Source organism: Euprymna scolopes, chromosome 20 (genome assembly GCF_053919585.1).
Source record: "Euprymna scolopes isolate OS-2025 chromosome 20, ASM5391958v1, whole genome shotgun sequence".
In the NCBI taxonomy this organism is placed as follows: domain Eukaryota; kingdom Metazoa; phylum Mollusca; class Cephalopoda; order Sepiida; family Sepiolidae; genus Euprymna; species Euprymna scolopes.
The window spans coordinates 103,702,416-103,724,468 of NC_136501.1; the positions used below are offsets into that span (position 1 = coordinate 103,702,416).

Here is a 22,053-nt window from a genome sequence, read left to right on the forward strand (position 1 = left end):
TTCTGTCCAGGATATCTTAAAAAGTTCCCCTCAGGAACAAAGTTTCAGTTGCCTCTAGTCTCTCCCTCGTGCCGTTGGAGATTTTCCAGCACGTACACCCGTATAATAGAACAGACCGTACATTGTATGGTTACTTTCGTGTCTATTGTTATGTTTCTGTTGGTCAGGATTGATGACACTCTCTTGAAGCCAACTTTGGCTACAGCTATTCATCTTACATCATATGTGATCCAGTAACCTAAACATTTGAATTTATCAACTTGTTGAACTGGTAAATCGCGACATTGTAGAGACAATAAACACGGATGAAGTGCGAAAATACGAAGAGGAAAGTTACGAAGAATAAATCGGTTACAGATACAGTATAGTACAGCAATAAATATTTACTTTATGGTTTTGGTTTGGTTGTTTTGTTTTACGGCATATCAACACTTTTTAGGTTATTTAATGCCGAATCTGGTGATTTTGAACAACGATTTTTTAATATAGTATATTTGTTTTTTTAGGTCGTATTCTATTTAACCCATAGTTGGGACCTTAACAGGTACTACCATTCCGGGTCAGAGTGGACCTGGGAGCAATGGCAATTAAAGGGTGGCTTCACACTCCCTAAAGCCTGCAAGCTGGGGCCTCACCATCGGATAGAGTTTAAGGTCATATCCAGGACCGTTGCATAAAATGGTTCTTTTCAAAATTTTTTTTTATATAGGCCAATTTTTTTAAGATATAAGAGTATGGAGTGGGGATTGTTTTTATCAAATAACTCTTTAATATTGTTTTCTTTGTAGAATCGATGTCTTACTGTTACAAAATCAGTACATTCAATTAATATGTGTTTTATTGTGAGTGGTGTTTGACAAGGTATACAGATTGGTTAGCTTTCTTTTTTTTAGGAGATATGAGTGGGTTAAGTGGGTATGGCCTATTTTTATTCTTGTTAGTTTAACTTCTTTTCTGTTTATTTTCGTGTTTTGTTCTTGTTTTTGGATTTTTGGCATGATTTCGTGAAGTTTATGATTTCATTGACTCGAAGTAACCTGGGTGGTTGGAGACCCCCCCCGGTATAAGTATAAGAAGAAAATAAAAATAACGTAAAATGGTTGAAAATAGAGACGTTAAAACTGATAAAGTACGACGAGGAAGAAATATTCGAGGAAAGTCGAGGAGGATGGAAAGACCGTGATGAGAAAACACTGAACAGACCCCCACTGGATTAGTGTGAAGAAGACTAGTATATAAGACGAGGCTTATTGCCACTAAAATTACAGTGATGGCCAATGGTTACTACCAATGAAAAATCAATGATTAGCGGCTGTTGCGATAAGGCAAATAAATTTACAAATGTTATCGAAAGAGGTGGAGAATACATGAAATCCGGGGAGACTTGTCGTAACTCAGACTTTGGAGAACACCACAGGTTTTGCTCAAAAGGAATTCTTTTAAAACGGGCTGCTTGCAAACTCGTAGAGGACTAATATTAAAGGGGTAATAGTAATAATAATTAATATAATCACATTGATAATAATAATAATAAGAAGAAGAAGAAGAAGAAGTTACATATACGTAATAATAACGTCGACACATCTGTTCTAGTTAGATCAATGAAGTTAAGAAACGTTGAGTACCAGATGGATTAACTATTTGGGAATACCCAATGTATTAACTATTATCACGATTATGATATCAGGCACTGTTTGTAGGAGGACGTTGACAACTCTCTGTAAAAAATCCTATTGACAATCCCACTCCACGGGACAGAGCTAGACACCTGGATCTTTTATTAAAGCGGAGAAAAGAAACAAATATAAAAAAATGTCTCTGTCGTGAAGGATTTCTTCTCAACTGAGAGAGAAGAAATTGAATTGAAACATCTGAAGAGCAGATGCTACATTTTGATCTTGGTCCGTATGCTCTTATGGTATTAAGAATGGCACAAAGCTATCATTGTCATTGCCTCCAACGAGGATATGCATGAGACTGGAGACCGCTTCTGAATTTCATACTCCCATGGAACTTCCACGCTCGGAGGAAAGCGGTTACCCGCCTAGGGTTAGTGTCTCAATTTTCTTTTTAAAAAATGAATACGAAGGAGAGATTGGAGCGATAACAGTGAATAATAGTGGAATATGTGCGGATGGTCAGACAAATGGCGTTATACAAAATGAAGAAAAGAAGGCAGTGAAAACGGATTACACAAAAGGAAAAATTAAAAAACGAAAAAGAAAAAAAGGCGGATTAGAAAAAAATTGCACAGACCATTAAGATGCTTAAATTCAAAGAATATAAAAACAATATTCATAGAACCACGCATAACTAAAAAAATAAAATTTTATTTAAAAGTCGATTTAAAACCAAAACTTAATGCTGGTAAAATTGCTTTCCGCCGAACCAATCGACCTCTGCCATTTTTTTTTCTTTTCTCAATTTTTTCTTAAGATTCGTCAAATTATTTGTTATTTTCGCGCCTTTATTTCGCACTCTGATTGATGCCATCTTGCCAGCGAGTATTGTAAATAAATCTACAATTAACGATTGTTCTTAGACCAGAAATAACCGAAAAAAAAAACAATCTGAAGTCATTTTTAAATTATTTCACACCGAAAGCCGATTACCGTAATGGCGTTTTCTTATTTCTTTGTTTGATTCTCTCGTCCGTGTTCTTTTACTCATTGTCTCATCTTGTTTTGTTTTATCGTACAAATCGTGTCAGTTTGTCAGTGTTTAGGCTGAAATAACTGAATAAGTAATGGCGCCTAGCGAATCGAAATGGCAAGATGAATGAAAAAAGAGCTTTAAGTAATATATGTAGACTTATTTAATTTTTTGGAGAGGGTGGAGGATGCGCTTGGAAGAGCTAACCGCTGCAAGTTGTGTTAGTGTCAAAGTAATTGATTTTATGTCTCCCTCCTTTTCCTTGTTTTCAATTCTTGCTCGCTTTCTCCTTCTCGGTCACTGTTCTGGGTTCGAATCTTGCTATTAGTGATACGTCACATTTTGCTGCATTCACCAGACCCTCCCTCATTTTATCTCTTGTAAAGGCCTGGAAGCCACTCGGGGATAAGGGTTATTGCGTGTACAGTAGTTAATGGGATAACATCGTAGTAATCGTTAGTAATGGAGATGTGATAAAGTGTCTTATTTAAGGGGGCGGTTTATAAGGAATATCTTTTTTATCTTGGACTTAAAGACATCCAAGTTGTAGTCAGGTGGGAAACAGGCAAACGGAACAGAGTTTCACATGCGTGTACTTCTAAGAAAGAAGCTTTGTTCGTGGAATCTACGTTTTGAGCTACGCACAGACACAGAATGGGGGACCTTATTGACAGTAGTTTCAGCTAGACGGGTATTTTTCGCGAAAAATTGGCGAGAAGGGACAGAGATTGGAACTCGAACGAGCACTTTCCATGGAAATAACGATAAAACAAAGACAGGCTCGCTACGTCTCTTCTGGGAGAGAGGTTGCAGGGATGAGAAAAGGGCACCCCCACTAGGCCACGAAGTCTATTTTGTACTCTGTCAATGCAGGATTGGCTGTTTTTAGCAGCTCCTGCCGAGATGTGGTAGCAGTACTCCATCCTTGGACGTACTTGGCTTTTATATAGACAGAGAATGGCATCATTAGTGAGATATCTTCTGGAGCGGTAGAAGGAACATACCACTTTTCCAGCGACCTTGGCAACAAACTTGATGTATGTTTTCCATTTCAGGTCAGGAGTAAAGGTCAAACCCAGAAACTTATCAAAACATGGAACCTCCCCTAGACGAGAACCATCCATTTCAATTAGTGCCAGATGGTGATCAGAGCATTGATAATGCAAAGATAGGAGCTTGGTTTTAGATGCATTGAAAGTAACCAGCCACCTCTTCTCCCACTGTACCGTGCACTCAAGATCATAGGAGAGAGAATCCGAGAGAACTTTGTCATTTACGGGCTCTGATGTTTTGCCATAGATGGTCGTGTCATCAGCATAGATGTCAACGAATGATTTAAGTATGTGTTCTGTGAGATCATTGATGTAGATCAGGAGGAGAGTTGGGCCCAGGATGGGCCCCTGAGGGACCCCAGCATTAATACTGTGGACCTCTGATTTCTGCCGATCAACCATTACTCTTATGAGCCTATGAGAGAAAGTATTTAATGATTGAGAAAACATTTCCAGTTATTCCGTAGCTGGAAATCTTGTGAAGTAGGCCCTTATGGCATACCTTATCAAAGGCATTTGATATGTTAAGAGCAGAAAGGAACGTGTTTGTCAAGCGATCCACTAATCCTATGAGATATGACCGTTAGCACATCTGCTGTAGATCTGGCAGAACGGAAACCGTATTGCTTGCCACTAGGGTTATTTCTGCTGAGGTGGTTGACTACTTCTTTATTTAATATGGATTCCAGCAACTTACTCATGACACACACTAGACTTATTGGTCTCTACTGAGGGAAAGATGACTTATCACCTGAATTCTCAAATACAGGGCATACTGATGAGGTTTTCCAGGGTGTCGGGAAGAACTTCTCCTTAAGACAGCGCTTAAACAGTTTTGTAAGTATGGGGGAAAGTTCTGGTTGAAGCTCTTTCAACATTATAATTGGAATGCCGTCAGGACCAGTTGCTTTACTGGAATCAAGGTTCTTGATTAGCTTGACGCCATCACGCATAGATATTTGTATGTTGTATATCGTGTTGTCTGTTATAGGAGGAAATACGGGGAGTTGATGGTCTTCGTCGCATAGGGTAGAATTAGTTGCAACGCTCTTGGCAAATAGTTTGGCCTTGTCTGATGCTGACGAGATGACCTCAGGTCCATTGATGATAGTTGGGATGGAACGCACGCTTCTGTTCAGTATACTGTTTGCCAACACCAGTGGGAACCAAGCCGTTGCTTAGCTACTTTGTATTTAACGGACTCGGCATATAGCTCTCTTGCATTTTTATTACTCTTTTACAGTGGTTGCTGCCAATCCTAAAAGCAGCTTTAGTTCCAGTGCATCTATTACGTTGGTAGCTATGGAAAAAGTGATTTCCCTGCGCGATGGCAGCAGCACCTTCTGGGAAGAACCCTGTCTGGCTGTTAGGTTTTTGTTGGAATGCAGAGGTAGATCAGATATAAATATAAATGTACGGAAGCTATCCCAGTCAGCCATAGAGTATCGATATACTGTACGGTGGAGAGGTACGTCTCAAAACTTATTACATTTCATTTTTATCTTAACTGATACAGCCAAGTGGTTGGAAGATCTCAGAGGAGATAAAACGGAACATGAAGATATCTCAGTGGTGGAAGTTGTGAGAAAAAGGTCTAGAAGGCTTGCATACTGACCGGTAATATCGGGCTCACGGGTGGGTTCGTGGACAAACTGGGTGAGGTCATAGGCAATGGCGAAATCATGACAGAACATCTCCTCATCATCTGTCTTGTTCGAGTAGGTCAGCCAATCAACATTGTCGACATTGAAGTCACCACAAAGAAGGATGGGTAGATAGGGTGTGGTCAATTTTCTCAGATATACTCTTAAAGATAGTAACTCCGCTGTTGTGGGGGCGATACAGGGCATATATAAATGCGGTGGTGTAAGCAAGTGCAACCCGGAAGCACATATAAGGTAAATTAGGGTCTTCTCTGGAGATGTCCCTTTCACACGGAAAGCCATCTTTAATGTAGGCACATATTCCATGCCCATGGCGATCTTGCGGGGTCAGATTTAGATGTTAAGTTAGAGTATCCTTTAATTATGAACTCGTCTAGGGAATTAATCGGCCCTATACCAGTTTTGCTTTGGAAGACTATGTCCGGATTCGTCTCCTGTAATTGGGGTTCGACCTCTGGAAGGTTGGAACGTAGACCCCTAATGTTAGAGAAAGAGATATAGTAGTAGGGGGATACGTTGCAGGATGGGGTTCTAGGTTTATTCGCTTTTTTCTGGAGTTATTTTATGTTGAGATTTTGAGATGTGTGGAACAGATCGACAAATTTGGTTAGAGCAGGATACAGAGGGAAAGTAAGAGAAAAAGACGGGAAATTCTTTTATCGCGCATGATAAAGTAAAGCCGTAACAATTACCCACTAGTATGGCATCGAGAGGCCCCACCAGAAACTACTGCTATGGTCCAGAATCCATTCACCAAATTACAATACAGCAGCCCCAGTACTTTGCACCTGTTGATAGGACAGCCTCCTTAGTGATTAATCCAAGGTTCGGGTCCCTGACTGTCAGGCGGGTAACGTCAGCCCAGATGAAACGTTTGCCTCCAGCTCCCTTACTAGTGACATGGCCACAAGGATAGTTATAGAAACAGAAAATTTTCTGACATCTCAGACTACAGTTAACGAAGCACCGCCGACCTGGAAAGCAGCTTTTTCTTCACCCTTTGGCAGAAAAATCACTCAATAGCAATGAGGACTGAGGGACAAATAAGGAGAAGCTAGAGTAACGAGAATAATGAGAGCTGACGATAACGCACCCACACTGCGTTGTCAACTATCTAAACATTCCAAAGCTGTAAATTCACATCCTCGTAATTTTCCTAATAATAATATCATTATTATTATTAATAATAATAATAATAATAATAATAATCGACCAGATTACTCGGTGTTGCGCAGGCATGCCGATATAATGCTACAGTTTAATGCGAACGCCTTGTCCATAATGCACCAGTTTTCGTATTAACAGATACTATACTTTGATCCGGTCCTGAAATCAAAGTTTTTCGATAGAAAAGCATCAAATACAATTAAAATAATACTATGTTTGCCTTGCATCGTCAAAGGACTGACAATTCTTTTTTTTTTTTTTGAGAAAAAGAAAGCGGATAATTACATCCACATAAACATAGATTGACTTGGCTTAGTATTAGGAGTATTACTATTTATATTGTAATAGTAGTAGTAACAGTAATATTATATATGGAATAATTATATGTAAGGTACCGCCCTAGCAAAGCAAATGTACTTTCTAAATGATGTATCATTTGGATTGTTCAGACTTCTGTTCTTCTTTTCAGGCTTATTCACACAATGTATGCACCAATGTAGTCTCCGATGAATTTAACGTGAATCTTATCGAACTCGGGAATTCGTAAAGAATTTCGAACGAAATCTTTTATTCAATACACTGGAGACGCGTGTTTTCGTTCCGATCTGGTTGACATCTTAATATCGTCCGCCCATAAAACCGAACTTTCAACCTCCAGAAGGGTGTCGCTTTGAACTGAAAATTACTTAGTACTTTATCTGTCTGGACATCGGTCCCAAGATGTAAAGAATACAACTGCTACTTATTTAAGATTTAGCGGGGCAAGAACATGTTTCTCTCGTGTATTAAATAAAGGGCTCCGTTTTAAAATCCGTGCAAGTTCTGGAATTCGACAGAAAGGCTGCCGACTTCGAGAAGAGGCCGGAGTGAATAGCGACTGAAATGTTATTACAATAACAGTCATAATAAGAATCATAGTCAGAAAAATCTAAATCAAATTATCAATCCCTACTAAAACACACACAATTAAGAAAAATATTGCCCAATTTTGTCAAATACATTTTAGTCCATGAGTGCAAAAAAAAAAAAACAAAAAAAAACAGGAAAAATGACTAGACAGTAAAGGGGAAGGATCTGCTAGTTGTGTTAGCTGTACTCACGTTACAACCAATGTATTGATACCCTAAAATTAACCCTTGTTTCAACTAACTCAACCACACCATTTCACTCACAAGTATAATACAAAAGTAAGTATAGAAAAACAAAACAAAAACATCATATGCTTCTACACAGTCACCTCATATAATCGTGTATATGACGAATTTGGAAGCCGAAAACTACAAAGACATAATCAATTATAATAAGTATTACATAACTTTTCGAATCATAGAACATATACCAAATAATTACTTCATAACATAAAAATAATAACTAACGTTGTTTTAACGACGAGAACTAAAAACATGAGTGTGCAGTGTTCGCGTCCAGTTCATTCAACATAAACACTTTCATAAAACGATTAGTTAACGTTATGTCTAAATACCTGATGATGATGATGATGATGATAATAATAATAATAATAATAATAATAATAAGTAGAGTCAAGGAAGAAGGAAAGACCGATGAACTGACCAGACCTCAGCCGAATAAGTGCGAAGAGAACTGAGATCTTGGGAAGGCTTATTGCCACTCAAATCCCAGCAAATACCAATAGCTGCTGCCAACGAGAAATCAATGGCAAGCAACTGTTGCGATAATGCAAATTTATTTACAAATGTTATTTGAAGAGGTGGAGTGTACTGGAAACCTGGGGAGACTTGTTGTCACTCAGCTTCCAGGGAACACCACATGCTGTTTTCAGGGAAGATCTCTGAAGACCTGTGTGAAAGCTCTTTGTGAGCCAATAATAATAATAATAATAATAATAATAATAATAATAATATTAAAGCGATAATAATTCCAAACATGCGCACACGTGTTGTTGGTGGCATCTGTTTGTGTCACGAAAATAGTCGTTTGGTGTAAAGACGGATCGAAAAATAAAAGAGAGGGAGAGAGTACTACCGAAAAAAATCCTGGAGAGTACTGGAACACTATGTACGCAGATTGTGACTCAAATTCCAGAGAGAAAACGCATAAGTGTTGTCAAACAGCAATAAACTGTAGATTACTGTCGACATGAAGTAAAGTAAATTGCAACGATTATCAAAGAATGCTGGGAAAACGAGAAAAATTGCTATTATTTCGATTTTGAACCAAATGACAGGCGTTGTTTTCTAATATCTTACACAGAGAGATTAAACTTTGATCTTGGTAAAATTTAATAGGTCATGAATGCATAAGCTCAGTCATCATAACAATCCAATTTGCAATCACCTCTAATCAATTAAGGGTAATAAAATATAGGGTAAATTATTTTATGGAGGCGGCACATAGTGTGCAGATCTGTTTTAATTGACTTTTAACGCCAAACAAGGCACATAGTCACTTATTTGTGAGGGCTACTATTTGGGTCCAGATTTGCGGGGATATTATTTATGGAATTTGGCAGCGAGATGTCTGTTTACATTACACTTGTTCTTTTTTTTGTATTTAAGAACAATCAGGGAAGCAGGGGCCCAAGAGGGAATTCCAAAGTACAGCAGTCCGAGGAAAAAGCTGTTCGATCTATTGGATCTATGGCAGCTATGGATCTATAGCATCTATTCGAGTTGTATGACATCTATGGATCTATAGCATATATTCGAGTTGTATGACGTCTGTGGATCTATAGCATCTATTCGAGTTGTATGACATCTGTGGATCTATAGCATCTATTCGAGTTTTATGACATCTATGGATCTATTCGAGTTTTATGACATCTATGGATCTATGCAAAAGCAATTCGAGCTTTATTGTATCTATGGATCTCTACAATGTGAGGTGGGATTTTGCTACTTGCCGTGTTTACCGGGGGTATTGTTGTCGAGGGGCTGCTAGTGCTCGGAGATCAGAGCACTTGTAATTGAAATACTTGTAAAACAGACGCTATTGCTTTCTATAAAGTATCGCACAGAACAGTCCAGAAAAAATGCACACGACATTTACCGTGCTGCATATAAATTACATCATGAGTCTAAACCATTATTGTTTCCAGGCACTATTGATAAAAATATCAGCCTGCTCCACCCCAGAAAGTTAAAGATATAATAGATTTTAATCTTCGATTAAACCAGATCACGCACTGACACGAGCATGTTTATGACAGTTTTATAAGCATATTAATCTTGTGCTGGCTTGATATATATGGCAAGCAGGTGCTTTGTTCGTTCGGCTAGCACAAGAAGATTACATTACGAATCTACCAGACTCTTTCCGTACGGTTTTAGATTTTTCATCACAGTCTCATTCTTATTGGATTGCCTTAACGACGACAGTGAAGCTTTATGATGATGGGCATCTCTAAAATATCAGAAAGCTGGTAACAGGTGCTACACTTTGCTCAAGAGTAAGAGGATCTGTGAAAAGCACGCCTGAGGTATTACATATATCCGAATATCTCAGATCTAAAATAATACGAAATACCTATAACAAAGAAAAGACTAATAAAACACATGATGTATCGAGGTATACTTCAAATTGACATATACACGATTGAATGAGGTGAATTAAACACAAATACTCCAAAACACACACTAAAATCTCTCTCTGTCTCACTCTCTCTCCGTTTGGCTGGTTCTCTTTCACGCATATAAATACAATACCGATGATGTTCAGATGTATTTTTTAAACAAAAAAAAAAGCCATGTAATAAAAAATTAATATTCGTAAAAATTGAATAATAAATAAACAAATAAAAAAACATATCAAGAGAAAATACAATTACAATTGATGGTTTACGATTAAGGATATTGATTAATCTATATTGATCACTAATTCGGATTACTGATCAAGATCCGTCAAGATAAACCACTAAAGTATTGCGTTCAATTTGTTCTTTTTTAAGTTCAACATAAAAAAAAACAAAAAAAAAAACGAAAAAAAAACAGTATATATAACGATGTAGCAAATAAATGCAGATGTTTCCAAGGGTAATATCAACTTACAAAGGATTTACTCCGTCCGCGGGACTGTAGATAAACTAAGAATACAAACGAGTTAAAAACTGACACATTCAGAATTCAAATATGTAGTTAAGATAAAGCAACACTAATTGTAGGCGTTAAACTAGCTCAACTGTTTAATAAAGCATTCTAGAGAAAGTATTTAGAAAAGTGCACATATATTACACATCTGATGTTTTTTTTATTTTCCTTGTTTTAGCAAACGACTAGAATTGCACTCCATAACTTAGTAGAACCCTTTTTATCCACACTTTGGCGGATGAAATATATCCTTTGTTTCATGATATTACTTGCAAAAACGTTAGCAAAAATAAAAAAAATAGAGAACCTTATACATGACATATTGTCGGAGAAATTTATAATTATATACCACATGTATTACGGACGTTTGTATTTTTGCGTCTGTCTGAGAACAGCAAGGAATGGAATTTTGTTAATAACGTTTAGGTTCACAACTAGGTGTTTGTATTTTTATTGGCTTTAATATGTATATGTTCAACCTATAGTACAAGTAATAGAATGTTTACTAGTGGTATTAAATATTTACAACAATATTTAAAACTACTCGGCTTTTCCTCCTCGTAAAATCAATAACAAGATACCCAAGCAGTTATTATTAATCTGCTACGTTTAAAGTACTCCAAAGTATTTTTACGACGTCAAATAAAAACATCTACACAAAAATCGAAAGAGTTTCTATAGAAGTAGTTCTTGCACAAAACTTCAGCGAATTCTACACATTTGGCATTAAAAACCAAATATTTAATATGACTAGTAACACCCTATATACGATGGTATACTTATTCTAACTTAGAACAATTAACCGATACAAACACTTGAGGACGTTTTTTTTCTTAATAACTCTATACTCAAATTCGCTGTAGAACTAAACGTCAATAACAACATTCCACAATTTGATTTTTTAAAGACAGCACTAAACAATGCAAACGTTTGTAATACCCAGCGCACATATATAAATTTTTTTATAATTTTCACAAAAAAAAAAAAATAATAATAATTAGAAAAATCGAAAAAAATACATTGAGAAAATGTTGCAATTTTTTAATATTAGTTTAAATGAAAAATTGCTAGCTAAATACATACACAAAATATATTATTTCATGTACACATATATTATAAAAAAAACGATATATATTATGCATGGATTTCAAATGGGATATACGTGTATACCCCTATTTGGCAAGGTATCAACATAAATTACTTGTAACTAAGCTACACAGAAGTGTCCGCATTGACTCGCCATGGAGAAACATCAGTACTTAACATGGCGGCAACCTTATTACGTGAAACGCGGATGACTCGCTGTAGCTTAAGTTTGTTAAATGTTCTTTATACTATATATATATATACATGTGTGTGTGTGTGTGTGTGTGTGTGTTTGTATGTGTGTGTATAACTAATGTTTAACCCAGGGATGGCCAATCCTTAATATTAGTTACCGAAATTTTCACGTAGTACTTAAAAAACCTCAATCAAAGGACATGACAATATTTTTATAGAAATACGTCGAATGTTGGCATGTATATATATATATATATATATATATATATATATATATATATATATATATATTAATTACAAAGGTATGAGAGATTAAGGAGACGTTTATTTACATTTAATAATTTATTTTTGTCTTTCAAGCGGTGCTGCGCTCTGGATCACAAAATGTAGGAAAATAAAAATGAAAGACGTAAGCAATGCGTTCATTCCTTGCAACAATTTTCAGAAGAGATAATATGAAATATTTTACCGTTTGAGAAAAAGAATGTTTTACTTTTTTAAAAAATATTTTTTTAAAGATGTAACTGACTAGCGTTCATTTTCTCCGGCAACAACCAAGATGCAATTAATCTCAATATATATATATATATATATATATATATATATATATATATATATATATATATATATATATTATGCGTCTATAGAATGTAAAGTGATTATGTTTATCAAAAAAGCTGTATTCTTTTTTCTATCATTTAAATGTTTTGTTGTTGCACGACTACGCTTTCATTCCAATATTCGAACAAGTAAACAGTCCTGAAAGCAGACCAATCAGTTAAATACACACAATACAAAAAACAAGGCAAAATTAGAAAACATTTTCGCACTTAAAGACGATTCATCATTGAAATCACAATTTTCGTTTACATATACTTTGGCCACCCCTGATTTTATCCGGACTAGAGGAAGACCCATTCGGATGAAGTAGTTAATCTTCTCGTTTTGCCATGGATTTTATGATTTTCGGCATTATAGTACATATACCATAGTAAAACAGATACAGAAACAACGAGGTGCATGAAATAAATAAGAAAGGGGTTGAAAATAAAAATATAAATAATAATGAATTATTATGGCGTATGTCATTAAAAAATGATTTGTATTTTATTAAACATCTGATCTGCGTTGAACAGTGCTTACCAAAATTGTGGTGACCACCATAGTTTTGTTTCCAAACGGAGGCGTTGGTTCAGCTTGCGGTATCGAAAAATTCGCCCCAGAATTTAAATTCCAGACACCAACCTAAAATAAATAGAAAATATATACATAAGCTTATTCCACTTACAGTAATTGCTCTCTCTCTCTCTCTCTTTATGTAATATATATATATATATATATATATATACATACACACATACATGTACATTTATATATGAAAATTTGCTCGGACGTAAAATACATTTAAATATGGATAGTTGTTTGTTTATATCCATTAGAAGCGTTGAGTGAAATTTGAAAATAAAATAAGATACGTATTGATCACGTTAGAAGCCAAATAACTGCAACGCGAATTTTTTTATAAAATAAACGAGAGTTTATTTTTTTAAAGAAATATATTTCGGATATATACTCCTTTGTCAATCTATATTTTTTTCTCTTTTTCTTCTTCTTCCACTCGACATCATCGTGGCGAAAAAAAAGAGAATATCTATATTGATTGACAAAGGAATATATCTCCGAAAGATATTTCTTAAAAATTAAACACTCGTTTATTTTATAAGAAATTTCGCGTTGCAGTTATTTGGCTTCAAACGTGTCCAATATGTATCTTATTTTATTTTCAAATTTCACTCACCCCTTCTAATTGATATAAACAAAACACTACCTAGATTTTCAAACCGGCGATCACGACTTCTATCTGACTACATAAAAAACCCGCAGCTTACATCACGTGGACTTTCTTCATTGAACATTCTTTCACTCTGCATCATGGCGAAGAAAAAGAAAAAAAATATATAGATTGAGAAAGGAGTATATACTCGAAATATATTTCTTAAAAAATAAACACTCGTTTATTTAAAAAAATAGATTCGCGTTGCAGTTATTTGGCTTCATACGTGTTCAATACGTATCTTATTTTATTGACACTTAAATATGATATTTCAATTTTTCCAGATTTCGTATATATTATTTAAGAGAATAACAAATCGTATTTAGGCGCCATAGCTAAAATCGGAACCGAAACTGTCGCAGGCATATAAACCGATTAAAATTCAAATTAAAAATAAACTAAGCTGAATGTACAAACTGTTTAACGATTTTTCGAATTTTTACCCATTTTTGAATATTTAAAAACAATTTTAACTCCATAAGAGAACGACCCCCCCTCCCAAAAAAAATCAATCATTTGAGGACTCTCGCGCTGCACTGCAGTTTTTTTTTTTATTTCGGATGAGATAGAGTTTAAAATTATGGAGACAGGCATATAACCGGCTATATATATATATATATATATATATATATATATATATATATATATATATATATATATATATATATATATATATAAAAGAACAATTTGATTTAAATTCTCTGAATGAAATTTTACAATTTATTTCTCGACAACGCGTATAAAGAAATTAAATATTTTCTTTATCTCACGAGGAAACGGATATCATAAAAAATATATTCAACTGTAGTCTATGAAGCTTACTAATGGGAACATAAATTGAATACTAAAATTCTGAGATAAGACATGTATTTATGAAATTCGAAAAAATGCCAAAAAGAATATGTCGAAAGGCTATTTCAAAAAATATCCAGGCACAAAAAATAATCCAAAAAATAATAAAAAAAATAATCCAAAAAAATAATCCAAAAAATAATCTAAAAAAATAATCCAAAATATTAATCCAAAAAAATAACCCAAAAAAATAATCCAAAAAGAAAAAAGAAAAAAAATGAAAGTAAAATTCATATGCACATAAGATGTAGTAAAATTATTATCATGACTTTGCGGATGTTAAACGATTTAAATGTTTTTCTTTTATCGACGTTTTTCCCGTCAAATATCTTTTTTAGACCAAGAAAATAACAAGATCCAACTATTTTTCCGGGAAACGCATATCTGTTTCCCCTGAGTTATTTACTTTACTTCCGCTATTAAAAAAAAAAACGTATAAGACGTACTACATTTACATGTTAATAAATAAGTACATTTCCTGGTGTTGGAATGATAACTAACAATATATACATACATATTAATATATACAAATATATATGTATATGTACACATATATACATGTACAGACATGTTCACATGCATATACATATATACACACGTATATTAAAATGTACATATATATTTACATATACACATATATAAGCTTATATACACACTTATATAAACATGTAAATATACATAAAGAAGCAAATATATATGCATACATAAGTATATATATATATATATATATGTATATACACATATAAGCATATATATATATATATATATATATATATATATATATAGGCACAATCGAGCAAGTAGTACAACATCTATAACACAACTTGCCACTCATTTTGGAAAAGATTGCCTTACAAATGATACTGAGAACCCAAACAAGCCTGCCACTGACATAGCCCAGAAAAGTCGGAAAAAATACACTAGCCAGTTCCATAGTGTTAAAACAGAAGAATGGTCCAACCATAAACGGGCAAATACCTACCGACTGAACTATCCCAAGAATATATTGATAGGGATGGTTCCCTGGACTGGCTAAAAAGAGGATCCCTCCATTACGACGAAGAGAGGTTGATATTGGCTGCACAAGACCAGGGCCTCATGACAAACGCCTTCAAAAAGATGTGTGGTCTAAGCAACAATAATAAATGCAGGTTCTGTAGCACTGAGGTTGAGAGTGTGGGCCACCTGATTTCTGGTTGCAAAGTCCTACTTGGAGACGGTTATTATACAGATCGCCATAATGGAGTTTGCAAATACCTTCACTGGAAGATATGTAAGAAACTCAACATTCAGTGTAGTAAAAACTCCTGGGAACATATACCCGAACGAACAGTTGGGAATGACAACTACACTATTACTTATGACTACATAATCCCTACTGCTACATATCTTGAAAACGCAGCTGTTAAACCAGATATAGTGATTTGGGACAGAGCAAACAAAAAAGCGACCGTAATAGAGGTCAGTGTACCCAATGATACAGGGCTTAACAGAGTTGAGAGGGAAAAGATAACAAAGTATCAAGGACTTATGCATGATATGAAACGAAATTGGAAATTAAAAGACGTTTCAATTATACCAGTCATCATAGGTGCAACTGGGCTTATGAAAAAGAACTTTAAAAAGTACATAGCAAGCATACCCGGTGAATCAAGTGCAAGTGAAATACAAACGATTGCACTGAAAGGGACGGTTAGAATCCTGAAAAGATCTCTTGGTTGGAGTCACTAAAATAGGGGTAAATGTCAGACATCTGGTTGGATATCCCATCCCCTAGAAGAAAAATTTTAAGAAAAATGAAAAAAAAAATGTACATATTAAGCAAACATATACACACACACACACACACACACACATATATATATATATATATATATATATATATATATATATATATATATATATATATATATATATATATACCTAAGCAAACATATATATATAATATATATAAGCATATATATACACGCATATACACATATAAGCATACATATATGCGAATTCACACGCACAAGCAGACATGACAATGAAGACGGTCATTGCTATACATGCATATATATATATATATATATATATATATATATATATATGCATGGACATACACATCTATAAACACACAGGCATACACAATACACACATGCACATATACATACATACATATGCATACACATCTATGCAAACATACACAAATACACACATATACGTACATATGCACATACAAATACGTACACAGATACATGCATACACACATTTACTTACATACACAAACATATGCATGCATAGACACAAAAACATATATTCATATATACATACAAACATCCATAAACATATATACACACATACACGTATATATACATACATATGTAAACACATATACATATATAAACATACATAAATATAGTGATGGCAGATTAATTATTACATACTTCCAGCATTTCTGGTCTACACGCGTCACAAATTTTCCATCGCCACAGGACTATTTTTATAGACACATGCCTGAGGGAGTATCTATACAAAAGATGATGTTACAGAGTTTTAGCTTTGTACAAAAGCTAAATCTCTTTCTCAGTTCAAAATGTTGACATTCAGCAACAAGCAGAAGCAAGATACCAGTAACAAGTTAAACTGCAGACCAGCTTAATGCGGGTACTGGTCTCCCGCTTTGTTTTTTTTTTAAATCAGAGATTTGCTCCTCCTGGATGGGTTGCCTTCACCACGGCTTAAGCGAGCCCTCCCCACCCCATCCCACGTGCACATGAAAATAAACACATGCATACATACAGAAAATAGACGCATGCATACATACAGAAAGCACACACATGCAAACATACATATATAGAAGCACACCTATAGCCATATATATATGCACATACATAAGCATACACACACACACACGCACACACACACATATATATATATATACATACATATCACTGTTTATTTAGGCTTATGACATTTTTATTAAATCGATTGCAGTACCAATGATTTGCTGAAAGAAGATTTTCAATCTTCATTATTAGAGTGGAATATAAGACGCTGCTACAAGAAACGCTGATTTCGGTAGTGAAAAATCGATAACGTGGGCCAAGTAAATGTTCAACTCGAACTCATAGCATAATGTAAATATTGTTTTTCTCCAACGGATTTTTGATGAGCGTTTCGCATTTTGTTTGTTCGACATTCACTATTTTCTATTTTCCCTTTGGCAAGGGAATAGATTAGATAATCTTTAAAACAATCAAAAACTTAAAGTTACGTTCAGTTCAGAGCGCACTGAGTCACTATATATATATATATATATATATATATATATATATATATATACATATATATAAAGTTTTTGTAGTTTGTACGTAAATCATTTAGAGTTTCATGAGAAAGGGTCTTTCTTGACCTGCCATGAAAATAAGGAAGAGAAAAAGCCCTGTGAAGTGTGTGGCTGCAGTACCAGTGGAAACTGCAAAAAGAACAGCTTAATATTCCATATCTTTGAGAGAATGTGTTCCCTTGAGGTAATCAGCTATAAGGTTAACCACATACGTCTTAACAGCCCCACCACAAAAACATGGCAAAGGCACTAGTCGGGGGATCAGAAAGTTTTTGGCTTCTTATAATATATATATATATATATATATATATATATATATATATATATATATATATATATATGCGCGCCCATACCCAGTTCAGTACCATTTCTCTTAACAAACAAACAACTAGAAATTAAACGTATGTATGTGTGTGTGCGCGCGTGTGTGCGTGTGTATATGTGTATGTGTACACATATGATTGTGTATGCGTGTGTGTATAATTATATATCATCTGTTATCTATGCTACATCTTGTTTGTATGTATACGTGCACTTATGTTTGGGTGACCGAATCCATGTATGCATATGTGCATGGATTGGAAAGGAAACTTCAACCAATATATACATAAGGTGGGATGTATGAATATGTATGTGTGTGTGGGATTGTGAGTGCATGTGCCCATATATATATATATATATATATATATATATATATATATGGGTGGATGAGTGTATACACATCCGTATGTATGTGTGTGTATGTATGTATATATACATATGTATGCACATGTATGAGTGGGTAAATGTGTTCGTGTGAATATGGATATACGCGTATGTGTGAGCCCCTGCATATGTCTGTGTGTGTGCATGTGTATGTGTATGTGCCTACATAGTATGTGGATGTTTGTGAGTGTATGTGCACATACATATATGTGTGTACATATATGTATGTATGTGCGTGTATGTGTGTGTATATATATCTTCTACCTATTATTCTCCATCTTATTTGTGTGTTGTGTGGGTGCGTGTACATATGTCTGAATGATTAAGCGCATATATACATGCGTGTTTTGGTAGGAAAAAAAAGTGTATATATATATATATATATATATATATATATATATATATATATATATATATATATATAAAATATAAAATAAAAAAATAAAAATAATTGTTAGCGGTGGATGTATGCTAGTACGTGTGTGAGTGTGTAGGTGGGTATGTATATGTGTATATATGTATGCTCCTACATATATTTCTATGTATGTACGTGTGTGTATGTGTGTGTGCCTGTGTGCGTGTGCATGTGTGCATGTACATGAATATATATGTATGCGTATGGGATTGTGTGTGAGTGTATGCTATACATGGGGAAAGAAAGTCTTTAAAAAAGAACCCTAAAGAAGCCATAAAAACCTTCACATATGGACTAAAAAACACTCTTTGAAACTAACTTTGACCGGTCACAGTAAAACACTTACAGTTGGAGACAGAACGTCTAAACACTGAACACACGCATCGCACCACTATGAAAAACATATTTAATATCAGCGGAGGCGTATCCACAAACTCCCATTTTAAAGAAAAACTTTTTACGAAAATATCTGAAGAGAGCACACCCTAAGCTCGAAACGCGTTATAAAAATATTTTAAAATAAAAATATGATGAAAACCTTTAAAAAAACCCACAATTGTTGATGGCTACACTCTTTTAAATATATATATATATATATATATATATATATATATATATATATATATATATATATAATTATTACAATGATTACACTCACATTTATATATGTATATAAAAAATATTATAGTAATAATTATATACTAGCGGGACCTGTGGAAATTCCACAGTGGCCTCTTTCATATGTAATATATTGATGTTGTCATTTTTGTGGATGTTCAGCGTAAATGGAGATACCCTGATATTATAATAGGTATTTTGTTAAAACTGCAAAAGTGTATATCTTAGCTAGCAGGGACGCCCGGCATAGCCTGGTCGTAAAATATGTTTAAATATGATATCTTAATTCATGCGGATATCGTATATATTACTACAGGAGTCAATTTTCGATCCATTCTTATCTATTATAAACCTGTGATATCAAAAAGAAAAAAAAATATCCACATGGCTTGGATAACAATTAAACGACAGACACTCAGAAGAAAAAAATGTGATATATATATATATAGCAAAACAAAGAAAATATTGTTATAACATTTTTCTTTACAGTTAATAAAACTCATGTTCCGGAGAAACCGGGCGGTCTCTGAGTTACGTCTGGATCACTCTCTGCATGCATTTTAGGTACCAAAAACAGTTTTACATGAAACTATTTTTGTCAAAACAATGTTGTAATAAAAATAATTTATTTAGAAAATGGAACTGCCATTTAATATATATATATATATATATATATATATATATATATATATATATATTATATTCAATATTTTTATTAAACTGTTTTATGTAGAAGACCAGTTTCATTTCGCTAATAACGTGTTGCTAACTTCGAGGTTCCATAAACTATGCATCTGGGCTTTTGTTTACATGTTATGCCAATTAGTAGTAGCAATAATAGTTTAATGAACGAACACACCAGCGTCTCTCTTTCGCTCTCTCTCTCTCTCTCTCTCTCTCTCAATAAACAAATGTAAAGAAAAAAAGAAAGAAAAAGAAACAATGAAAAAAACATAACTGCTCAATTTTTTTTGTCCCCACCGACCGAGAGATGTGTGTTATAGTGTTTTTTATTACGGAATAACTTAAAATCAATTAATTCTTAACAACTTTTGAAAGATAAAACCCTAGATTTTATAGAATAAAAAGCAAATATAGGTGTAAGAACACGCTATTCGAATGCTGCCTTGAGCGTTCGTAAATGTGTATTCTGTAATTAATGTATATTTCTGAAGTAAATATTAACCAATCAAATTTGTCGGAAAGTGTGACACACAAAAAAAACACGCTATCGTATTAATATATAGATATATAACTATAGAAATAATTCTACATCCACACACACCCACACACACACATATATATATATTTATATATCTATAAAAGTGAACGTGTCTGTCTGTCTATCTGTCTGTGTGGCTGCTGTCTGTGTACATTTCCCTACGCAATAACTCTGTCAATTTTTAGTCTATCGACTCGAAATTTGAAATACCGGGTACTGAGATTTGGGAAAATCGATGTGACGGGTGTCAGCCAGAAATTTGGCTGTTAAGGGGTCAAATTTCAACGATTTGACCTTTAAGAACTCTACCAAACTCCTCCGACAATTTTGGGTCTAGACACTTGAAATTTTAGATATATGTTCCTTGAACCTGGATCTAACTTAATAAAGTGATTTGAGCCCGAAACTATAAATTTTAAGGGGTCATAATAGGGGTCAAAGTTTTAAACCATTTTTTTGTTTTTTTTGCTTTTTTTGCACAGCATACACCTCCGATTAAGTTTCAAAGTTCTACGATTTGACCTTTGAGAACTCTACCAAACTCCTCCTACAATTTGGAGTCTAAACACGTGAAATTTTATATATAGGGTCCGTGGACATGGATCTACCTTAATAACTGGATTTGAGCCCCAAACAATAAATGTTAAGGGGTCATAATAGGGGACAAAATTAAAAAAAGACGTTTTTTTTTATCGGCATACAACTCCAAACACCCGGGCAACGCCGGGAACCCATGCTAGTATATATATATATATATATATATATATAAAGTAAAAAGTAAGTAAAAGGTTGTCACGCAATTTTAAGAGACACTTATTTTGAATTCAATTTAAATAAGAAATATGAAAACATTAAAATGCCGGAAATAATAAAATCATTTTTACTGTATTTCCTTTTCAAAAATAGCATCATTATGGTAAGTAGTTCGGTCCGAAATTTTGTTTTTCTTTTCTTCATTTTTTAAAGGAAGTGGTCCCTTGGAGTAGAAAAAAAGAGCTCCAAGCTGGAGCACAACAAACTTTTAATCACCGGAACAGTATATTTCTCCAGTTTTCTACTCCGTAGAATCACCTCCTCCATAACACAAAAATGTAGAAAAAAAAAAAGAATCTTACCCTGATGGTATTTTTAGCGAGAAATTGGAATTACAACAAAAACGCAAATAAATATGATTTTATCATTATTTCCGACACTTAAAA

General features: G+C 34.2%; 1 protein-coding gene across 1 annotated transcript in view; it reads right to left on the minus strand.

The window, feature by feature from the left end:
* The window catches only part of LOC145241557 (glutamate receptor ionotropic, kainate 2-like), a 729,218-nt gene that overhangs the window by 218,009 nt on the left and 489,156 nt on the right, over positions 1-22,053 (minus strand). Inside the window, exon 8 of the mRNA XM_080104625.1 lies at positions 13,024-13,125. Within this exon, the coding sequence (XP_079960751.1) occupies positions 13,024-13,125 (102 nt within the window). The remainder of the gene's footprint in view (positions 1-13,023; positions 13,126-22,053) is intronic.